At 39.6% G+C, this 20,319-nt stretch overlaps 1 protein-coding gene across 1 annotated transcript; it reads left to right on the forward strand.

Moving 5' to 3' along the window:
• The first annotated feature begins 318 nt into the window (after positions 1 to 318).
• LOC134677837 (uncharacterized) lies at positions 319 to 17,587 on the forward strand. Its single transcript, XM_063536262.1, has 10 exons — positions 319 to 396; positions 3,052 to 3,203; positions 3,419 to 3,549; positions 6,784 to 6,950; positions 12,211 to 12,312; positions 13,363 to 13,458; positions 14,665 to 14,742; positions 15,777 to 15,870; positions 16,430 to 16,537; positions 17,451 to 17,587. Exons 2-10 carry the CDS (start codon positions 3,060 to 3,062, stop codon positions 17,566 to 17,568), a joined length of 1,038 nt encoding a protein of 345 aa, XP_063392332.1. The 5' UTR covers positions 319 to 396; positions 3,052 to 3,059; the 3' UTR covers positions 17,569 to 17,587.
• Positions 17,588 to 20,319: the final 2,732 nt, after the last annotated feature.

The raw sequence follows: 20,319 nt of genomic DNA on the forward strand, positions 1-20,319 counted from the left end.
CTGTACCTAGTACTATTATTTATTCTGTGCCCAGCGTTCGTGATAACCCGGCCTTCCCTACGCTCCTCATTTGTTTATGTTTATACAATTTACATAACACTCTGTATGACAATAATTTAAGATTACATTTTACAGATATTTGTTCCTGAGTCATGGGTGTTTTCTATGTATTTAAGTATTTGTATATTATATATATCGTTGTCTGAGTACCCACAACACAAGCCTTCTTGAGCTTACTGTGGGACTTTGTCAATTTGTGTAAGAATGTCCTATAATAGGTATAGGTATAGGTATTTATTTACATAACACTCTGTATATCAACAGCTATATAAGATTACTTTGTGTACGATATCTGACAGTTGTTATTTCGTTCGCGAGCGCAACAGACGACCGAAGGTAAGTTATTTGTAAAAAAATAAATCATTTAGTAATATTCCATTGGGAGGAAATTTACAGATTAGATAAGACGACAGTACATGGAGATAATTAATAAGATTACCACCACACTACTTACTTTATTAATTAAATTAACTGAATACTCGTAAGCAGATAAAAAAGAATACACCGCTATGCTATAAAATTTGGAAATTATACTTTTTACAAAATTTTTTTTATCGTGGTTCTTTAATTTGCGTGTTGGTAAAAAAACTGCATTCTAAATCTACTTATTTCTGATTTAGATTTTTATGTGATCGTTCCGATGGCATATTATTATATTTAGGTATACTCGTACGGTTTTAAAATATCGGTATAGTCGTACCTACGGTTTTAAAATGTTGGTATAGTCGTACGGTTTTAAAATGTCGGTATAGTCGTACGGTTTTAAAATGTCGGAATCCACTTGAGGGATTACCTGCCGGTGAATGGCATAACGTGTGCAAAATAAAAAGGAATAACAACAAAAGATTCCATACAGATAACAACTTTACACCTTAAAAAATAGAGTTAGAATTACAATAGCAGGTATTCGATACCTTAGGACCTTTTTGGAATTTAGTTTAATTTAATTTAGTGTTAGTTTATGTTTATTATGTTTAATTTCCTAAAGGTTCTATATCGAGTACTTGCTATTGTAATTTAACTCCTTAGGTGGTAAAGATGTTATCTGCAGTTTAGATTTTTTTTTGTTATTGCATTTCATTTTGCACAGGTAATTAGCGGTTTGGTTTAACAAAAGATAACAATGCTATTCATCGTCAGGTAGTCTCCCAAGTGGATCCCGACATTTTAAAACCATCCGACTATACAGTAGAGATGCCCCTAATAGTGAATTTGGCCGAATACCGAATAACGAATATTCGGCCCCTCTCTCGGCCGAATACCGAATATTAGGCGACCGAGTATTCGGCATGACATGCAAACATTTTGAGTCATAATTATTATGAAAACTGTTCGCCAACAAAGCACAACGTTTCAAGCATTTCATATGTATCTCTCAGTTACTTAAAGGTTAGCTGGTTATCCCTTAACGGGATAAGTTCGCCTTTGTACACATTTATTGTATTCTCTCTGTGTTATGTACTTGTTTTGTGCAATAAAGTGTTTACTACTACTACTACTAACGTTTGTTAAAATATATTTTTATGTTGAACAGAATTAAAGAATGTAGTTAGAGTCAATGTAATCAACAAATGCTCAAAAACGTGCCTTCGTATTTAACTACTTTTCAAGAATACATTTAAAATTTTAAATATACCTTGTTTTTGTTTATTTTTTGGTGTAATTTATCTTTTTAGGTAGGTGCAACAGATATTCGGTATTCGGCCGAACAGTACGCAATATTCGGCCGAATACCGAATATTCAGCAAAGTGGCCGAATAGGCCGAATACCGAATAGTTGCCGAATATTCGTGGCATCTCTACTATACAGACATTTTAAAACCGTACGATTATACCGACATTTTAATACCGTAGGACTATACCCACAATACCCACATATATAATGCCATAAGAACGATCAAATAAAAACCTAAATTTACAGAATAAAGTTGATTTTGTTTGCATTGTTTCTCAAGTGGATCCCGATCCCGACATTTTAAAACCATCCGACTATACAGTAGGTATTACAGAGAGTAATAATTTCAAAAGTGAAGAAGGATCATTAACCTTATAAAGGATGATTAACCTTGGACCGGGCCAGGGTCGGGCCGGAGCTTCGTTTTCTATGGAAAGCACCACGTGATCACCGATCAGCCGTCATAGAAAATGACGTGGACGCCTCGGCCCGGTCACGGCCCGGTTTAGCGTGAGTCATTCTTAATTCGAACCAAACATACTCGTTTGACAAGCACCAGTGGAATGCCTCGACGCGATTGGTTGATTGGCATCACGCGCGCGGAATAATATTAACATTAATAAATTATTCTGATAATTAGCTTAAGATAATATATTATGTAATAATACCTACTTGCTTACTATTCATAAATGCTTGTTGCTGGGCCTACATGAATAAAGTATATTTGAACTTTGGACTACATGATTCGTTTGTATTCGTGTGGTTATCTTATCAGTGTGCTGGCCTGATCTATGCGTAATGATATATTTATATTATCCCTCAAAAATTACTTTCTTTTGATTAGGTACTAGTCGGGTTACTTTAGCCCTGGAGGGTAACTTTGGCCATGGTTATATTATTGCACTGTGATTATGGAAATTATGCTATGAGGTTGGCTTAGCTAACCCTTTAGACCCTTTTAATAGTACATTGTGCAACATGCAAGTTAAATATTGCAAACGAGAGTAAGTTAAATCGCGATGGCTTGCCGGAGCGATTTTATAGACTCGAGTTTGCAATAATTATTACGCCTCGATTTACACACAATGTTTTTCATCACACTTGCGATACTAAAATGAAGTATAAAGACAAAAAACTATTAATTATGGTACTAGAAACTTTATTACTGCCTAGGGAAAACACTTTCTATTACTCCCGCTAAGCCTGCGCGCAATTCCACATTTACTGAGCGAGTGTGATTAAAACGAGATTTTCATGTGGGTCACAGTAACCCGAGTTTACGCTACCTCTACTTATTTTGACATAATTTGTTGCAGCTTTAAAAATGGAAGCTGTAGTATTCAACGGTGCCAACCTCACCTTAAAGTATGAGACCAAGTACCCGGTCCCCAAGGTCATCGAGGACACTGATGTCATCGTGAAGGTGCATTACGCGGGAATATGCGGTACTGATCTGCACATTATCAAGGTGAATGGTCAAATTATAATAATTTTTTGAAGTGAACACTTCTTTAGCGGCGCTGTGCTCTTTTTGTGATGGGGAAAAATGCTATCATATGTGATATCATATCCTTCTGTTGAAGACCAGGTTCCTCCATAGGGCTCTATTCCCCGCCAAGCGCAAGCGCATGGCTTGCAGTTTTAATTGAATATGAGTAGGTAGCCAAATTATTTCTTTTCCAGGGCGAGTTCCCCGCACGTAAGGACTATCCCGTGGCCATGGGTCATGAGTTCAGCGGCGTTGTCACGGAGGTCGGAAAGGCTGCCAGTGCCAACTTTAAAGTGGGCCAGAAGGTCGTCGTGGACCCTAACAGGTAACCTTCGGGCTTAGTTCGTCCCAAGGACCTCCCGCGAACCTGAGTTCAGCATCATGGTAACATTCCATTTCTAACCGCAGCTGCACTACCGGTACTGAACGCGTCGCTGTCATTGTCAATTTCCATAGTAAAATGAACAGTAATGCAGCTGTCGTTGGAAATTCATCCACCTTCATTAGCGAAAGAAACTTTAATATCAGCCTGTCAGTTGTTCGCAGCTGTCAAATTTTGCGTTTAACTGACAGGCCGATATCGTTCGGCGGACTGGTAATCAGTGGGCCCCTTAAGGGCCATCCCACGCTAGCGTCTCTAGAGTGTCAGCGTCTATTCAACTCTATGGCTGCTGCTTGACTGCGTAGCGACGCCATTTTTCTTGGTGCTGACTAGACGCCGACGTTTAAAAGTCGCTAGTGTGGGGTGGCTCTAAGCACTCGGCCACGATATTCAGCGACTTGCTACTGCGGCAGCGATAACCATATGTTGGCGAGTCACAGTGATCGGACCTTTTGTTCGAACCTATGGTTGTCGCTGTCGCCGTCGTCAGTCGCGTAATGTAGCGGTCGAGCCGTAAAGCGGTCATTTCTTTCATTTCAATGCTCATGATTCCACTTTTCGAACCCATTATAGAATATTTCGCTTGCTTACCGTATTTTATACACAAAAACTTTGCCCACTACAGGCGTGGCTCACTCCACGATTTCGTTTTGTCGCTATAAGTACATGCGGCCCACACCAAATTTTCTGTCTAGCAGTAAAGGTTGCCGCGCACCGCTACAAAACGGACGCTCGCGCTTGTACCACCGGGAGGGCGACCAACAGTCCCAAGGTGGTGTCGGGTTTCTCGTTCACAAGTCCCTCATAAACAACATAATAACCATCGACAGTGTGTCGAGCAGGGTCGTATACCTAATACTCAGAATATCCAAAAGATATTCGCTGAAGGTCATTCAGGTATACGCACCGACCTCGTCACACTCCGATGATGCAGTAGAGGCTATGTATGAGGACGTAACTAGGGCCATACATACTTCTAAAACCTACTTTACTGTTGTTATGGGGGACTTCAACGCAAAGTTGGGCAAGAGAAGCGGTGATGAGTTGAGAGTGGGGCAATTTGGGTATGGGCAACGGAACCCTAGGGGTCAGAGGCTGGCCGACTTTCTGGAGAGAGAGGAACTCTTCGTGATGAACTCTTTCTTCCAGAAGCCGCCTCACAGGAAATGGACCTGGATGAGTCCTGACGGTTCCACGAGAAACGAGATAGACTTCATCATGACCGACAAGAAACGGATATTCAGCGATGTCTCTGTGATCAACAGGGTAAAGACCGGTAGTGATCACCGAATCGTAAGAGGCTCACTGAATATCAATATTAAACTTGAAAGGTCCAGCCTGATGAAGTCTACGCTCCGACCTACTCGAGCCCATGTTCAAAACCACGAAAGCTTTCAACTCGAGCTCTCTAACCGCTTTGCTTGCCTAGAGAACTTGGCTTCAGTGGACGAAATCAACGACGGGCTAGTGGAAACTGTCCACACAGTAGGGTCTAAGTTTTTTAGACCCCGCCGTAAAGATAGACCTCAGAAATTGACCGAGCAAACCTTAAACCTCATGGCTGAACGACGCTCGCTACAGTTGCAGTCTCCCGATGACGCGAAGTCATATAGGCTACTAACCGTATTAAAGAGACTATTGAGCGAAACCAAGGCTCCAAAGTGTTCGCAAAGGACAAGTCTATTGGGCAAAGCCAGCTGACGAAGCTGAAACGGGAAGATGGCAGCATAGCGTCGAGCAAAGCGGAGGTTTTAGGCGAGATCGAGAGGTTCTATGGACAGTTATACACTTCGATCGCAAAGCCCGTCGACAGCTTGGTAGGAGATCCAAGAGCCAAGCTGTCCCGACATTATACCGAAGATATCCCGGAAATCAGTCTGTACGAGATTAGGATGGCCCTGAAGCAGCTTAAGAACAACAAGGCGCCGGGCAAAGACGGAATCACTTCAGAGATTCTGAGAGCGGGTGGAACACCGGTACTTAAAGTCCTCCAGAAGCTCTTTAATTCCGTCTTGTGCGAGGGAAAAACGCCTGAAACATGGAATAGAGGCGAGGTGGTGCTGTTTTTCAAAAAAGGTGATAACAGCCTATTGAAAAACTACAGACCCATCACGCTTCTGAGCCATGTCTATAAGCTGTTTTCAAGGGTCATCACGAACCGTCTCGAACACAGACTTGATGACTTCCAGCCTCCCGAACAAGCCGGGTTTCGAAAAGGCTATAGTACCATAGACCACATCCATACGCTGCGGCAAGTTATACAGAAGACCGAAGAGTATAACTTACGCTTAGCGTTTGTGGACTATGAGAAAGCCTTCGATTCGGTGGAAACATGGGCGGTGCTTGAGTCTCTTCAGCGATGCCATATTGACTATCGGTACATCGAAGTGTTGAAGTGTTTGTATAGTAACGCCACCATGTCGGTCCGAGTACAGGAGCAGAGCACGAAGGCGATTCCATTGCAAAGAGGCGTAAGGCAGGGAGACGTTATCTCTCCGAAACTGTTTACTGCCGTAATGGAAGACACCTTCAAGCTCCTGGAATGGCAAGGACTTGGCATCAACATCAACGGCGAATACATCACTCACCTTCGGTTTGCCGACGATATCGTAGTCATGGCAAAGTCGATGTAGAAACTCAGCATGATGCTCGATGACCTCAACCGAGTTTCACAACGGGTGGGCTTGAAAATGAACATGGACAAGACGAAACTTATGTCAAATGCCAATGTTGTGCCCATCCCAGTCTCTGTTGGGAACTCGGTACTCGAAGTTGTTGACTCGTACATCTACCTAGGACAAGTAGTCCAATTAGGTAGGTCCAACTTCGAGAAGGAGGTCAACCGCCGAATCCAACTAGACGAACTAAAGTCACCGACATAGCTCACCGGATTAGCAAGCTGAAGTGGCAATGGGCAGGCCACATTGCGCGCAGAGAAGATGGCCGATGAGGTCGAAAAGTGCTCGAGTGGAGACCACGGACTAGCAAACGCAGCGTAGGACGTCCACCCACAAGATGGACGGACGACCTTGTTAAAGCCGCCGGAAGACGCTGGATGCGGGTGGCTTCCAACCGGTACGAATGGAGGTCCAAGGGGGAGGCCTATGTTCAGCAGTGGACGTCTTATGGCTGAGATGATGATGATGATGATTGTGAAACAAATAACTTTTGTTACAGCGCTTGCAACAGGTGCGATTTCTGCCGCACAGGCAACTACCACTACTGCCTGACCGCCGGTATCAACAACACCATCGGAATCTGGCGAGATGGCGGCTGGGCTGAGTACGTGCGTTGCCCGGACACTAACGTCTACGCGCTCCCGGACGAAATCACTACTGAACAAGGTATGAATAAACTTATTTTATTTATTAGCCTCAGGCAGGTGGAGGCAGATCATCCGCTCCAGATGCAACCCTGATACTGACCACGATCCTCGGACATAAGGGACCGACCAAAGAGAGAAAGATTTATTAGCCTATTTGAGTGCAAAGGCCTCTCCCCTGGTTCTCCATAACTCCCAATCTTGTGCTTGCTCCGATACGAACGATATTAGACTAATATAGTCCACGAACAGTCAAATCGTATGGGTTGGCATGACAACACAAAAATATTAGACTAATATCTTTCGAGAAATAGGCCCCAGTTGTAAAGGAAGGTGTCAAGGTCGTCTCGCCATCTCCTTCTGGGCCTACTCTGCCCACGCTTTTCTATCGGCATCCACTTGTAGGCTATGTTAGTTCACCTACCCGGATACATGCGAAAGATGTGGTCGGCCCAGGCCCATTTGAGCCTGGCAGTTAATGAATAAACTGAATAAATAAATATTAAGGGACATCAACCTAGCCCTCGACTAAGCAAAGCTTGTACAATCCACAACACCAACAACACCGCCAATAACAACAACAGGAAACGAATATTTACTTTATCAACTTTATTATACAAAACTCAAGCAAAATAACTAAATAAGTGAACTGATGACAAAATTTACAGATATTTTTCCTTATAGACCTCGGTTATAGACTTTTCTTAAGAAATTGAGGGTACGATTAATATTTTGTCGTTATTTCATTGACTTTGAAAGTTTCTTCGCATTTTCCTCAGATATATTTCCTCTGATTTTGCCTTCTCCTTCGCCTTCTTCTTTATTAACTTTCCCCAATTCATGATGCCGTAGCGCAAGATGAAACAAACGTAGCCATTCTTTGCCATGCAACCAGCTTCTTTCGAAATCTCCAAAATTTTTGTTTGAATAACAAATTGTTGACAACATGTCACAAATGTCTAGCTTTTCTTCTCGACACGTTTTCCAAATAAAGTTAACTTTGCGCTCTATAGATTCCAGTTCTTTTCGAATTTGGTCTACTTTGGTATCTTCGCAATCAGGGTCTGGCGATGTGCTGTTAGCTGGCTGGGTACGTAAAGTAATACTGGCAGGTTCTGACCAGTATTCGCTTCTATTAGGGGTAAGTTTAGATTTACTGTAAAGTTTAATTTCGTAATGTTTATTGGGGCAGGGAAATTGAATCAGCCCTTTGCAATATCCATAACCAGCTCTAAGGCTGTCCATACAAGTCACTCGTAAAGATGAATGGTTCAGGTCTCGATGAGGCATTCCTGGCAGCTGATATGTCACTTTATACACAAAAGACGGCAGCAACGAACTGCTTCTAGTTCTAGTGTCAAGTTCTTTCCAAGCCAATAAAACAACGCTTTGCGAGTTTTCTCTGACAAATTTCAAATTATCGGGGGACCTAGTTTTCGTAATATGATCTCTGTTGATATAATAAGTCTCATTTGAACAATATATGAAATTGCAAGACTGCATCACGAAGGTAACATTTAACGGCAATTTGTACCATATTTCGGTTATATTCCATTCACTGCTTCTATTTTTCTTATCCACAATACGATCCTCATAGATACGTATTGATTTCTGATCTGGGTCTACGTAGTACATCGTGAAATTTGTATACTTACTCAGCACGTCCCAATAGCAATTGATTTGAAGATCGTCTTGAATGCACCAGAAATCATTAGCAGCCGGAGAATGGTCGATATAAACATCTAAACTAGCTTGTCCAAACTCAGGCTCATGTTTGCATATATAATAAAAAGAAGAAGTAGTTTTTTCGTTATCTTTATAAACAATAGTATTTTCATTTAGCTGTATAGTTTGTACGCTGTATGTTGTTTTATACATGTTAAGTTTAGCATTTCCCGAGCATATTACTTCATAATCTTCGCCAATCGGCACAAAATATGTGACTTTATTCTCAGTCTGTTTATGACGTAAATTAGCTGATGTTATAGTTATTGCTGGTATTACACTCACTGATAGCTTCGCTGTACAATTAGTTTTCACATCTACGCATTTGTACATGTAAAAGACATCTATATTAGGCTTCTTCGTTGTCAGCTTTATCGTAGTATCGTTAACTATTTCTGTCGACTCTACGCTTTCTTTCTTTCCAGTAGCTTCAAATTTGATGTTTAAGTTTTTGGAGTCGATTCCACTACATAATATGGTCACATCATCCCCATATTTAGCATTAAGGGAATTGAAATTGTCACCTTCTACATCTTGTAATTTACTTTGATTGTCACCTGCGGTTCCAGAGATGGTCACCCCCGGTCCGTGACAGGCGCTCGCAAGGCGCAGCGCGAGCGCACACAGTATGATAGTGCGCATGTTTACGTAGACTATTTGTAGCTTTGTGATGTCAGTCTTTTTTATGTCTCTCAATTGGCTTATTGTCTATAGGGATGTGAGTGGCTTTAGATAATAATATGTCGCTCCTTCTTGCTAGAGTTTACAATTTTCCCATATTATATTCTACATTAAATAACTAAGAGAAGGATTCTAGGCTTGGAATTTGGTAAAACGATATTACATCCAAGAAACGCGTCTAAGAAAGGTATACACTTCAGCCAGGGGCAGTTTCACTATAGGATTGCGGCCAGACCCTTTTGTACCTTATCCTATTCTATATTCCCGTTCTATTATTGTGTAATACTCAGGGTTCCAAATTAAAAAAAAGAAACAACTGTCACTGGGACTCAGGAGGTTAAAAGTAAATAAGTAGTCTAATCCATCAGGTTGGTAACTGACATGGTATTTTAATCAATCAGGCACAAATTTTAAAGCAAATTACTTTAGCACTGGAGGGTAACTATGGATGCCAGGTTGATTTTGCCTAACCTATGACATTTTTTTTGTTTCTATAAGACCCTTTTAAATGAGATTTTCACGTGGGCCAAAGTTACCCTCCATTGGGTCAAAGTAACCCGAGTTTACGGTACTCATGGTAGTTATAATAGTGAAATATGTAACGGTATTAAAATTTAAATATGCCATAGATAGTTTGCATGTCATATTTTGGCTAAGCTAAACATGTGATACTTACTAAATTAATTTGACTTTTGACATCTGTACGCAATTACCATCTTCTTCTTGCTCGCGTTTCCCGGCATTTTGCCACAGCTCATGGGAGCCACAGCCGCTTGACAACTAATCCCAAGCTTGAATTGGCATAGGCACTAGTTTTTTTACGCAATTATAAATATTTATATTTCTATTTCTAGTAAAATCCCATCTTACATCCCTACTGTTTTGATGTTACTTTATCGTACGCGTTCGATGCACTGCGAGCCTCGACAAGGTCGTATCATATCAAAGTCAAAACAATAACAAAATGTTATTAAAATCGGCCTCCGTACAACTCTCTATTAATTGACAGTCCATTTCCAACGACAGCTGCACTACTGTTCATTTTACTATGGAAATTGACAATAACACCGACGCGTTTAGTATATTATTTCCTAAATTCACTCCACTCCAAACGATACTGTCCCTTTCTAACTATATTAAAAAAAAGATCAAGAATTATTATTTAATTAGTACGAGTAAACGGTAAATTACCTATCGAAAGTAAATTACGTTCACGATAGCGTTTATGTCAATGCCAAAGATGGTAGCCGTGCAGAAACTTCAAGTATGGCCCACGTATTAAGCTTAGAATAAATTTAAAAGTGGAATAATTACTGTCGTGGGTGAGACTTGAACTCACAGCCTCTTGACCTCAAGTTTCGAGTCTCACCCAAGACAGTAATTTTAAATAGATAATTTAGACATGAAAATGACTAATACTACAATTTTGCAATAAAATATTAGCTTAGTCATATAGTAAAATTCGGGCTGACTTTTTGTATTACATTGTACTTAACTAGGTATTCGTTTATCAATGTTATGTAAGGTAAGGTCTTCGGGTAATTTCGGAAATTTGGGTAATCCCGGAAATCATTTCAGACAAAAACCACTTCAATCAATATCCACTCATATTCCGTTGTAGTAAGAGTCCCTTTTCTGACTAATATGCCACTTTCTTAGTGTTTTTTTAGGGCTCCGTACCCAAAGGGTAAAAAACGGGACCCTATTATTAAGACTCCACTGTCCGTCCGTCTGTCTGTCACAAGGCTGTATCTCATGAACCGTGATAGCTAGTTGAAATTTTCACAGATGATGTATTTCCGTTGCCGCTATAACAACAAATACTAAAAAATCGCCCTTGGCGCCCTTGGTGATTTCTTTTCAGTTTTACTTAAATACACCTTAATATCATGATATAAAATTATTTTCTTTGCCACATATGTCTTATCAAATATTATTGGATTTAACAAATAACATTAATATAAGTATTACATAATACACTCAAGATAACAGAAGGAATGTTCTTACTTACCTTATCTCTTTAAAAACTAGTCATAAATACAGTTTATCTCTGCAATAACAAGCACAGATAAGACACACATGCATTAATTAATTGATTGGCTTTCTGATCACAATGTTATGACAATGTTCATAATTTAATTACTACTTTTATATTGTATTATTATAACTCTGTATCTTTAGGTCTTTAAATAAAAGTAAACCAAATAATTTGTATATTTTAGGGTACTTATAACAAACACACACATACATAGGTACATACATACACAGGTTTTGTGTTTGGTTAATCAACCAAATACAAAACCTGGATCTGTCACTGAACGATGATTTTAACCTATATTATTTAATCATGTAATATTTTTATCTACCCTCAACTGGTTTAAGGAGCCATTTAAGGGTAGATTTTGTTTACTTTTATTTAAATACCTTAAGATACAGACTATGGTATGGGTACTACTTTATTTAATTTAAAATTACTTAATTCTAATGTTGTTTTACTGTAATAAATTTAATTATTAATTTAAAGGAAACTAAACTAATATAATTCCATCCAGATTAAAAGCACTCACTTGATCTACGTTTACAAATTAAAGATATAATCCCAATACTTAGAAGTTACTTCTTTTTTTCATAATATAAAAATGATATATGCATTTTTATATGATTTTGGCCCATGATCTTTCAATGTGTTTTGTTTAATATCAAACGGTGTCAACGCCATCTAGCCGAGTATAGGCCAAAGGTGTGGCGCCATCTATCCTACAATGACGTTTTCTTGATTTCCGAGACACGTTTTTTCCTTACACTTTATTCATCTTATACGGAGTTACATTTGTCTTCGAAAAAGTAATAACACATTATTTTATTTTTATTTTCAGGAGGTCTTTGCGAGCCCTACTCATGCGTCGCCCATGGATTTGACCGAGCGGCCCCTCTGCAGATTGGCGAAAAGATACTGGTAGTCGGAGCTGGCATCATTGGTAATTATACTAACACAACAACAAATATAACAACAACAATAACAACAACAGCAACAAACAACAACGACAACAACAATACACAATAACAACAACAATAGGGAAACAAATAACAATACAACAACAACACACAACAACAACAACGACAACAATACACAATAACAACAACAATAGGGAAACAAATAACAATACAACAACAACACACAACAACAACAACGACAACAACAACAATACACAATAACAACAACAATAGAGAAACAAATAACAATACAACAACAAGACACAACAACAACAATAAACAACAACGACAACAACAACAATACACAACAACAACAACAGAGAAATAAATAAGCATAGAGTGCTCACTGCATACATTAGTTTTGTTACCAAAACGTCTATTATTTTTGTAGTCGACATCTAGCGTCAAGTAGCGGAAATATCTGCCGGCCTAGCCAAGGTGACAATCGCTATCGCTACGACAACGAAACGCTTTTCCTCTCTTTCACTCTTGTCTATTAATAGTGCGACAGGGATACTTGCGTTTCGATCGCTACGGAGCGTAAGCGATTGGCATGTTGGCTACGCGGCCAGTACTGCTACTCGACACTAGATGTCATGTGTGTCGCGACTGACACAAAGTGTATTGCCAGGCGTAGCTCACTTCGCGATTTCGTCGCTTTGCAACAGGTAGCTAAAAGTACACACCAATTTCGGTGGCTAGCCATAAGTCCCGCGTGGCAATGTCGCCACCTAGCGGCCATATCTGTTCTGATCGTAACAGACGCGTTAGACAGTGAATCTTCTGTACCTAGTACTATTATTTATTCTGTGCCGCTAGGCCACTCGAAGCTTACGGCAGTTTAACCGATTCGGTGCTGATGACACGCCTGCCGTGTCATCAATGTTTTTTACGGCAGGCGTGTCATCATATTCTATGGCGCATGGCATGGCTGCCGTGTCATGAAATGATTGTTCCGCGCCACAAGTTTTCGAAAATGGAACACGCAACGAATCGGTTAAATTCGATTATGACACCTGTATAATGTATTCCAGGCAACTTGTGGGTGGCTGCGCTCCATCATCAGGGTCACCGGGAGGTCACAGTCTCAGAGATGAACCAAACCAGGCTGGATATCGTCAAGAAACTGAGTATGTATACTTACATATTCCTACTAAGGCCCGAGGTCCTACCTATAGTACCTACTTATTCATCATCATCATCATCATCTCAGCCATAAGACGTCCACTGCTGAACATAGGCCTCCCCCTTGGACCTCCACTCGTACCGGTTGAAAGCGATCCGCATCTAGCGTCTTCCGGCGCCCCTAACAAGGTCGTCCGTCCATCTTGTGGGTGGACGTCCTACGCTGCGTTTGCTAGTCCGTGGTCTCCACTCGAGCACTTTTCGACCGCATCGGCCATCTTCTCTGCGCGCAATGTGGCCTGCCCATTGCCACTTCAGCTTGCTAATCCAGTGGGCTATGTCGGTGACTTTAGTTCGTCTACGGATCTCCTCATTTCTGATTCGATCACGCAGAGAAACTCCGAGCATAGCCCTCTCCATAGCTCGTTGAGCGACTTTGAATTTTGAGATGAGGCCGATAGTGATGAAAGACCACGTTTCGGAGCCGTAAGTCATCACTGGCAACACACATTGATTAAAGACTTTCGTCTTGAGGCACTGATGTATGTCGGACCAAAAGATACTTATTCAGTTCGATGAAATTTTAATCATATTCAAAGGTCCTACCCATAGCAGGCGTGTCTCACTCCGTGATTTCGTCGCTTTGCTACAGGTAGCTAAAAGTACATCCGTTCGACCCCAATTTTGGGGTTTGCTATAAGCCGCGCGTGACGCTGTCGCCACCTAGCGGCCATATCTGTGCTGATCGTGACAGACGCGTTTTGTTAGAGAGTGAGTCTTCTGTACCTAGTACTATTATTTATTCTGTGCCTTTATTCAGTTCGATGAAATTTCAATCATATTCCATTGGAACAAAGTCGCATTTGTTTTGTTTCGTTCAATTCTCAAACAAAATCAAAATCTTAACTCTATTCCCTGCACTAAAGGTTCAAATTTCAGTGGCGAATTCGGGATTTTTCATTTGTATGGCTGGGCCACTGACGAGCCTTCCAACAGTCCAAATAGCGTGGCTGCAATCCAACATCGGTCCGTGAATGTCAAAAACGTACAATGTTTAATATTAGGATGCCGTCCATTTGGATGAATCCATTGTAACGGCATCCATTTGGAAGGGTCGTCAGTGGCCTGCTTAAACGGTTTAAAATATGTCACACGAGAGTTTAATATCGATTTTGAAGCAATTCACCAGGAGGTTTTTTTTATATTTTCAGACACTGGATTCCGGCTGATCTCCCCTGATGTGCTCGCTAAAGAAGACAAACTGTATGACATCATCGTTGATTGCACAGGTAACGTTCTACCTACTGCCGTATTCGAATTTCAAGATGTTCACAAGAGATGAGACGTACTAGATCCATTATCAACTAGTTCTCTTTTGCAGTGCAATTCGGGCAACCAATGTCACTTTTACGTTAAATAGAGTAAGATATCTATTAGATATGAATTAGATCTCTAAGTCATATCCTGTGGAAATCGTTCAAGAGTATCTCCAGAATCGAATCGCGCAAATGTCAAATTTGACAGCTTAGATCTTAAACATATCGTTATCGTATCTAGGTGATGTCTAAAAGATGTCTAATAGATGTCTATTTCATAATCCGAATCGGGCCCCTAATAATAAGTAATAATAGTTACAGATGTACTGCATACCTAATTGTTTTCCATCGTATTTTTTCGGAGACGTTCTTACTCGTGTTAGTCATGCTCAGTGACGGATTTGCCTAGAGCGGCAAGTTTTTCGGGGCGCAAATTGTGACATAAAAGTCGCTGATGATAACAAGAAATAACTCAAAATTTAGTAAATATGATGGGTGCTGATAAAAGGGCAGCTACAGGGCCTGGGGTCTATAGTTAGTTTTTTTTTAGCATTAGAAATAAGGTAAACAATCTTGATGTGTCTTTTAATTGAAAAACATATTTTAAAAAATCAGTTACGGCAAATATGTAACAATTATGAATCTAATACAATCATTTACATTCTTCTGCTTTAATAAATGATAGTTACTGATTTTTAATAAGCGTTTTTCAATTAAAAGACATGCCAAAATCGCTTACCTTCTTCCAAGTTCTTTCTAATGCTAAAAAAAACGAACTATAGGCCCCAGGCCCTGTAGCCGCCCCTTTCAAGGCACCCATAATATTTACTACATTTTGAGTTATTTCTTGTTACCATCAGCGGATTTTTTGTCACAATTTGCCGCCCCTAAATATCTTGCCGCCCTAGGCCCGGGCCTACTGTGCCTTAGGGCAAATCCGCCACTGCTCTTGTGAATATCTTGAAGTTCGAATACGGCAGTGTATTATTAACGTAAAATGTCCACAGGTGTCGGCAAAGTGATGGAAATAAACTTCAACTATCTGAACCATGGTGGTAAATACGTGCTTTTCGGTTGCTGTCCCCCCACACACACTGCCACGTGAGTTATGCACTTAAATTATATTTTTACTAGTGACCCGCCCCGGCTTTGCACGGGTTAGGGGTCCATTAATTACGTCACACGAATTTTTAGGTTTTTTGATCCCTCCCCCCCTCCTTGTCACACTTGGTCACATTTGGCAAACGCCTCCCCCCTAGTGTGACGTCACATTTTTTCACCGAAATCGCCAAATCGAATTAAGTAAGTACCTAAGTATTATTAATATTTTATCAAAATATTTTTGACGATATAAATATTAGTAATTTTATAACCTAAAACTGCTTAGGAAAGAAAATTAAACGAATAAAAATGATTATAGTTTTAAAACCTTGTCATTTAAATGTACAGCGAATAAAATAATTTAAATAAATTTTCGGTTACTGATGAAGTTAAAGTGACGTCACAAAGTTTGTGTCTCCCCCCTCCCCCATGTCACAATATGTCACATTTTCTTGACCCCCTCCCGCCCCCTAAACATGTGATGTAATTAATGGATGACCCCAACAAATTATACATGAACCTTACCGACTTGATTGATCAATTCATTGTTTTTCCTCAGGATTAACCCGTTCGAGATCTACAGGAAGGAAATCACCGTTGTTGGCATTAAGATTAACCCGTACACCTTCCCTAAGACCATTGGGTGGCTCAGGGCCATGGGAGACAGGTAAGCTAACATTTGGACTATTATTACTAACGCATAGTAGGGTCATGCGTGGCTCACTCCGCGATTTCGTCGCTTTGCTACAGGTAGCTAAAAGTACATCCGTTCGACACCAATGTTGGGGTTTGCCATAAGCGGCGCGTGGCGCTGTCGCCACCTAGCAGCCATAGCTGTGTTGATCGTGACAGACGCATTTTGTTAGAGAGTGAGTCTTCTGTACCTAGTACTATTATTTATTCCGTGGTAGGGTTTTAAAAAAAATGTTACCTTTTACATATTTCGACATACATCAACTTTTGTGTTATTTAGACTCAGAATCACGAGTACCATTGAATGAGACAAAGAAAAAAAGTACCCCCATCAGTTTTTATACAAATTTTGGGTGTCAGTTTTGTGACGGTCCACACAAAATGTAGGTACACGTGAAAATGCGTCACAAAACTGGCATTTGTGTTTCAAATTCAAGGTAGAATCAATGAAAAATTTATCGCGGTAGACTCGTTGGTGTATTTAAATGTATGTGATGTGTATGTGTGTGTAATGTATGTGTATGTGTGTGAAATAAATGAACTCTAATAAATTTTTGATGATATGCATGACTATGAAATGTACTTCGACTTACCTAATTATTATTAATTTATTTTTATTAAATTCATTGGATTTTGTAGTATATACTAATAATATGTAATAGCACTGTTTATTTGAATGGGATTAATTGTTTTGTTAGTATTAGTTTTATGTAATGTGTAAATGCCTGAAAAGGTAAGATTTTAGTTATATAAGTTATTAATGAACTTAATGTGCTGTACATACTTAGCTTTAATCTATTACACAATAAATTACAATTACAATTACAATAAATTACAATTACAATGTGTGGAAAACGCGAGAGTTTAAAACGTTTTCTTCTTTTCAGATACTTGAACTACGAGAACCTTGGCATCAAGACCTATAAGCTGTCTGAGTACCAGAAGGCCCTGGACGACATGAGGGCTGGTACCATCGCCAAGGCCCTGTTTAAAGTTGTCAAGTAAATGATGATGATGATGAAGCTAACTCTGTACAGACTTGGAAGTGACCCCATATTTATTATTTATTAATTTATTTTGAGGCCTGAGTGGTCTGAGAGGTGTGTCTCCCACTAATAGGCTAAAAAATGATTTTACAGTACATCTGGTGCTCCATTACGACACCCTGTGTTATAATAAGCACATTACATGGAAACTCAGCAACTTGTACTTCTGTCAAAATCGGTGCAGAGTTAGCTTAGACGGAGTCTATTGGCTATGTGGTGGGGGTGTCAAATGACACTTGTCAACTGTCAAACTGACACAAGACAAGCCGTCATCGTCACGCACATAGCTAATATCATAGATATAAACTATGGATGAGCGCATGCATATGAATTGCCCGTTGCGATCTTCATATCAGCAAAAAAGCGCCATCTGTTACACACTGCGTACAACTACATGAGCTCGACTCTCGCGATAACTTTGTACGGGCGTACAAGGCTTGTTAAGTTTATTCGCGGTTTATATCAGAAGAGCGTCGATTAAGTTTATGGTTAATCAAAATTATTTGTTGTATTTGTTGGCGTTGTTTGATATCCGTGTCGTCGACACTGACGCTCCTTCTTACCTCTCAAGACCCGTGACATCTGTACTAAAATCAGCTGAAGACGAAAAACAGAGAAAATATTCCACGGCCTGTGAAATGCGACATGCAACTTTCACACCACTTGTAACATCTGTTGACAGCGTCTATGCACCCCAAATGTCCTCCGTTATAAAACATATGGCAGAAACCATATCTCAACGTTGGAACCGATCTCTAAGTACTGTACTGGGCTGGCTGAGATGCAGGATCAGTAACGCCGTTATACGTGCCACCACCATGTGCATCCGAGGCACACGCCACCGGTTTAAGTCCCCCGCCTGGTGGCTTGGGTTCGACGACGGTGCCGCCCTTCCACACATCGACTGAAACCCCTTTTCTACCCTACCTACATATGTCTTAACCTAACCCTTTGCCTATGTATTACTTATGATTCTCGTAATAAATGCTTTAGTTAACATATTTATTGTATTAAAATGGGCGAACTTATCCTTATAAGTTTCCGTTCTTCTACGTTATTTCGTGATGTCATTATCGTCTCAGGTGGCAATGCAATATTTTAAACATTCGCGCAGTGCGGTGTGCCGCCCTGTGTAAGCCGGCTCTGTCAAGGTCGACAAGTTGGCCGAGCTACTAGCTACAGCAGTACAGTTCGATAAGTACCTCCCGAGCTTTCGCGAGTAAAATGCGGCGAACAACTATTTCTGTTAGTTTCTTGCTTGCAAAACAGGTAGAGTAAAAAAGAAGGAAACAGCAATACAAACTAACTATTTTGGCTCAGTGATCCAAAGAGAATCTTGGCCTCCGAAACGAGAGCGTGCCACCTGTCCACAAATATGATGCAAAAATATAAGTAGGTAATGGAAAGTATTAAATACAGCGATGTGAATTAATCGGTGTTTGAAAATGCGCGCTTTGTTTCTAGCGCTCACCTGTTAATTTTTTTTGAGTTTTACCTACAGTTAATTAAAAACTTTAACCTGACAAGAATTAATATACTAGGTACCTAAGTCAACGAATAAAACAATAACAAATACTTGATCTTGTTATTTCGAATGTTTTTAATAATTATGTAAAAGAAACGGGAACAAACTCTGTAAGACAGACAATAGGTACTTTAATTTCGGTAATTATATCCGGTAGGTAATCAACTAATCATATTTAAGTAAATTTACCTATACAAATCACGCAGTATGCATTTCTACTTCATAATAACTTCCAAAGAGAAATGACGTCCTTACAAGGTTAATGCATTAGCGCTATGACGTACGAGCGAACATTAGTTGCTCGTGAGAATGAAATAAAATTATCGTTTAAAATTGGTTTTAAGCAATAAATAAACCTAATTGGAAATTACTTACCGATGATATGAGATCCCATTTTTTTTCTTATACTTCCTATAATGGTTTTTGCACCCTTTTACAACGCAATAAGGCATTTTTGTGTTATGCTGCGTGACAACTTTCTACTGCGCAATTCGCCACACGACTGAGCGCCGGGGTGTGATAAATGCAAATATCACACCCATGTAGCGGCCCCCTTTTTAGTGCTCGTTAGCCGCGTCCTTACGAAGTAATATATATGTCCATGGCTAATATGACATGATTTTTTTAAATTTATTTTTTTAATTAGTAATCAGTTATTTATTGTGTAAAAGATGATTAATGTACAACACATTAAAGTACATTATAATAACTCAGGTATATGACAAAATTTTACCTTTTTTTCTATGTACAAAAATTTTTTATAAAAAATTTTGAAATGTAAATAATTGCTTAGTACACTGGAACGATTCAATTTTGTATATTTTTATTTTTAACTACAAATGTTATAGTCAACTGGTTGTGCTTATTTATTGTTAATAAAAAATATTACTAATGAATCTTATTATTTTATTATGGTTCCGTACCCGAAAGGTAAAAACCGTTGGACAATTTGGACATCACTACACTGGGACCCTATCACTAAAACTCCACTGTACGTCTGTCTGTCTGTTTGTCTGTCCGTCTGTCTGTCAAATAGCAACCTTGAGACCCATCTCTATACTTCGTTTTTTTAGCATTAGAAATTAGGCAAACAATCTTGATGTGTCTTTTAATTGAAAAACACATTTTAAAAATAAGTTACGACAAATACGTAACAATAATGAATCTAATACGATCATTTATATT

Source organism: Cydia fagiglandana, chromosome 27, assembly GCF_963556715.1.
Source record: "Cydia fagiglandana chromosome 27, ilCydFagi1.1, whole genome shotgun sequence".
Classification (NCBI taxonomy): domain Eukaryota; kingdom Metazoa; phylum Arthropoda; class Insecta; order Lepidoptera; family Tortricidae; genus Cydia; species Cydia fagiglandana.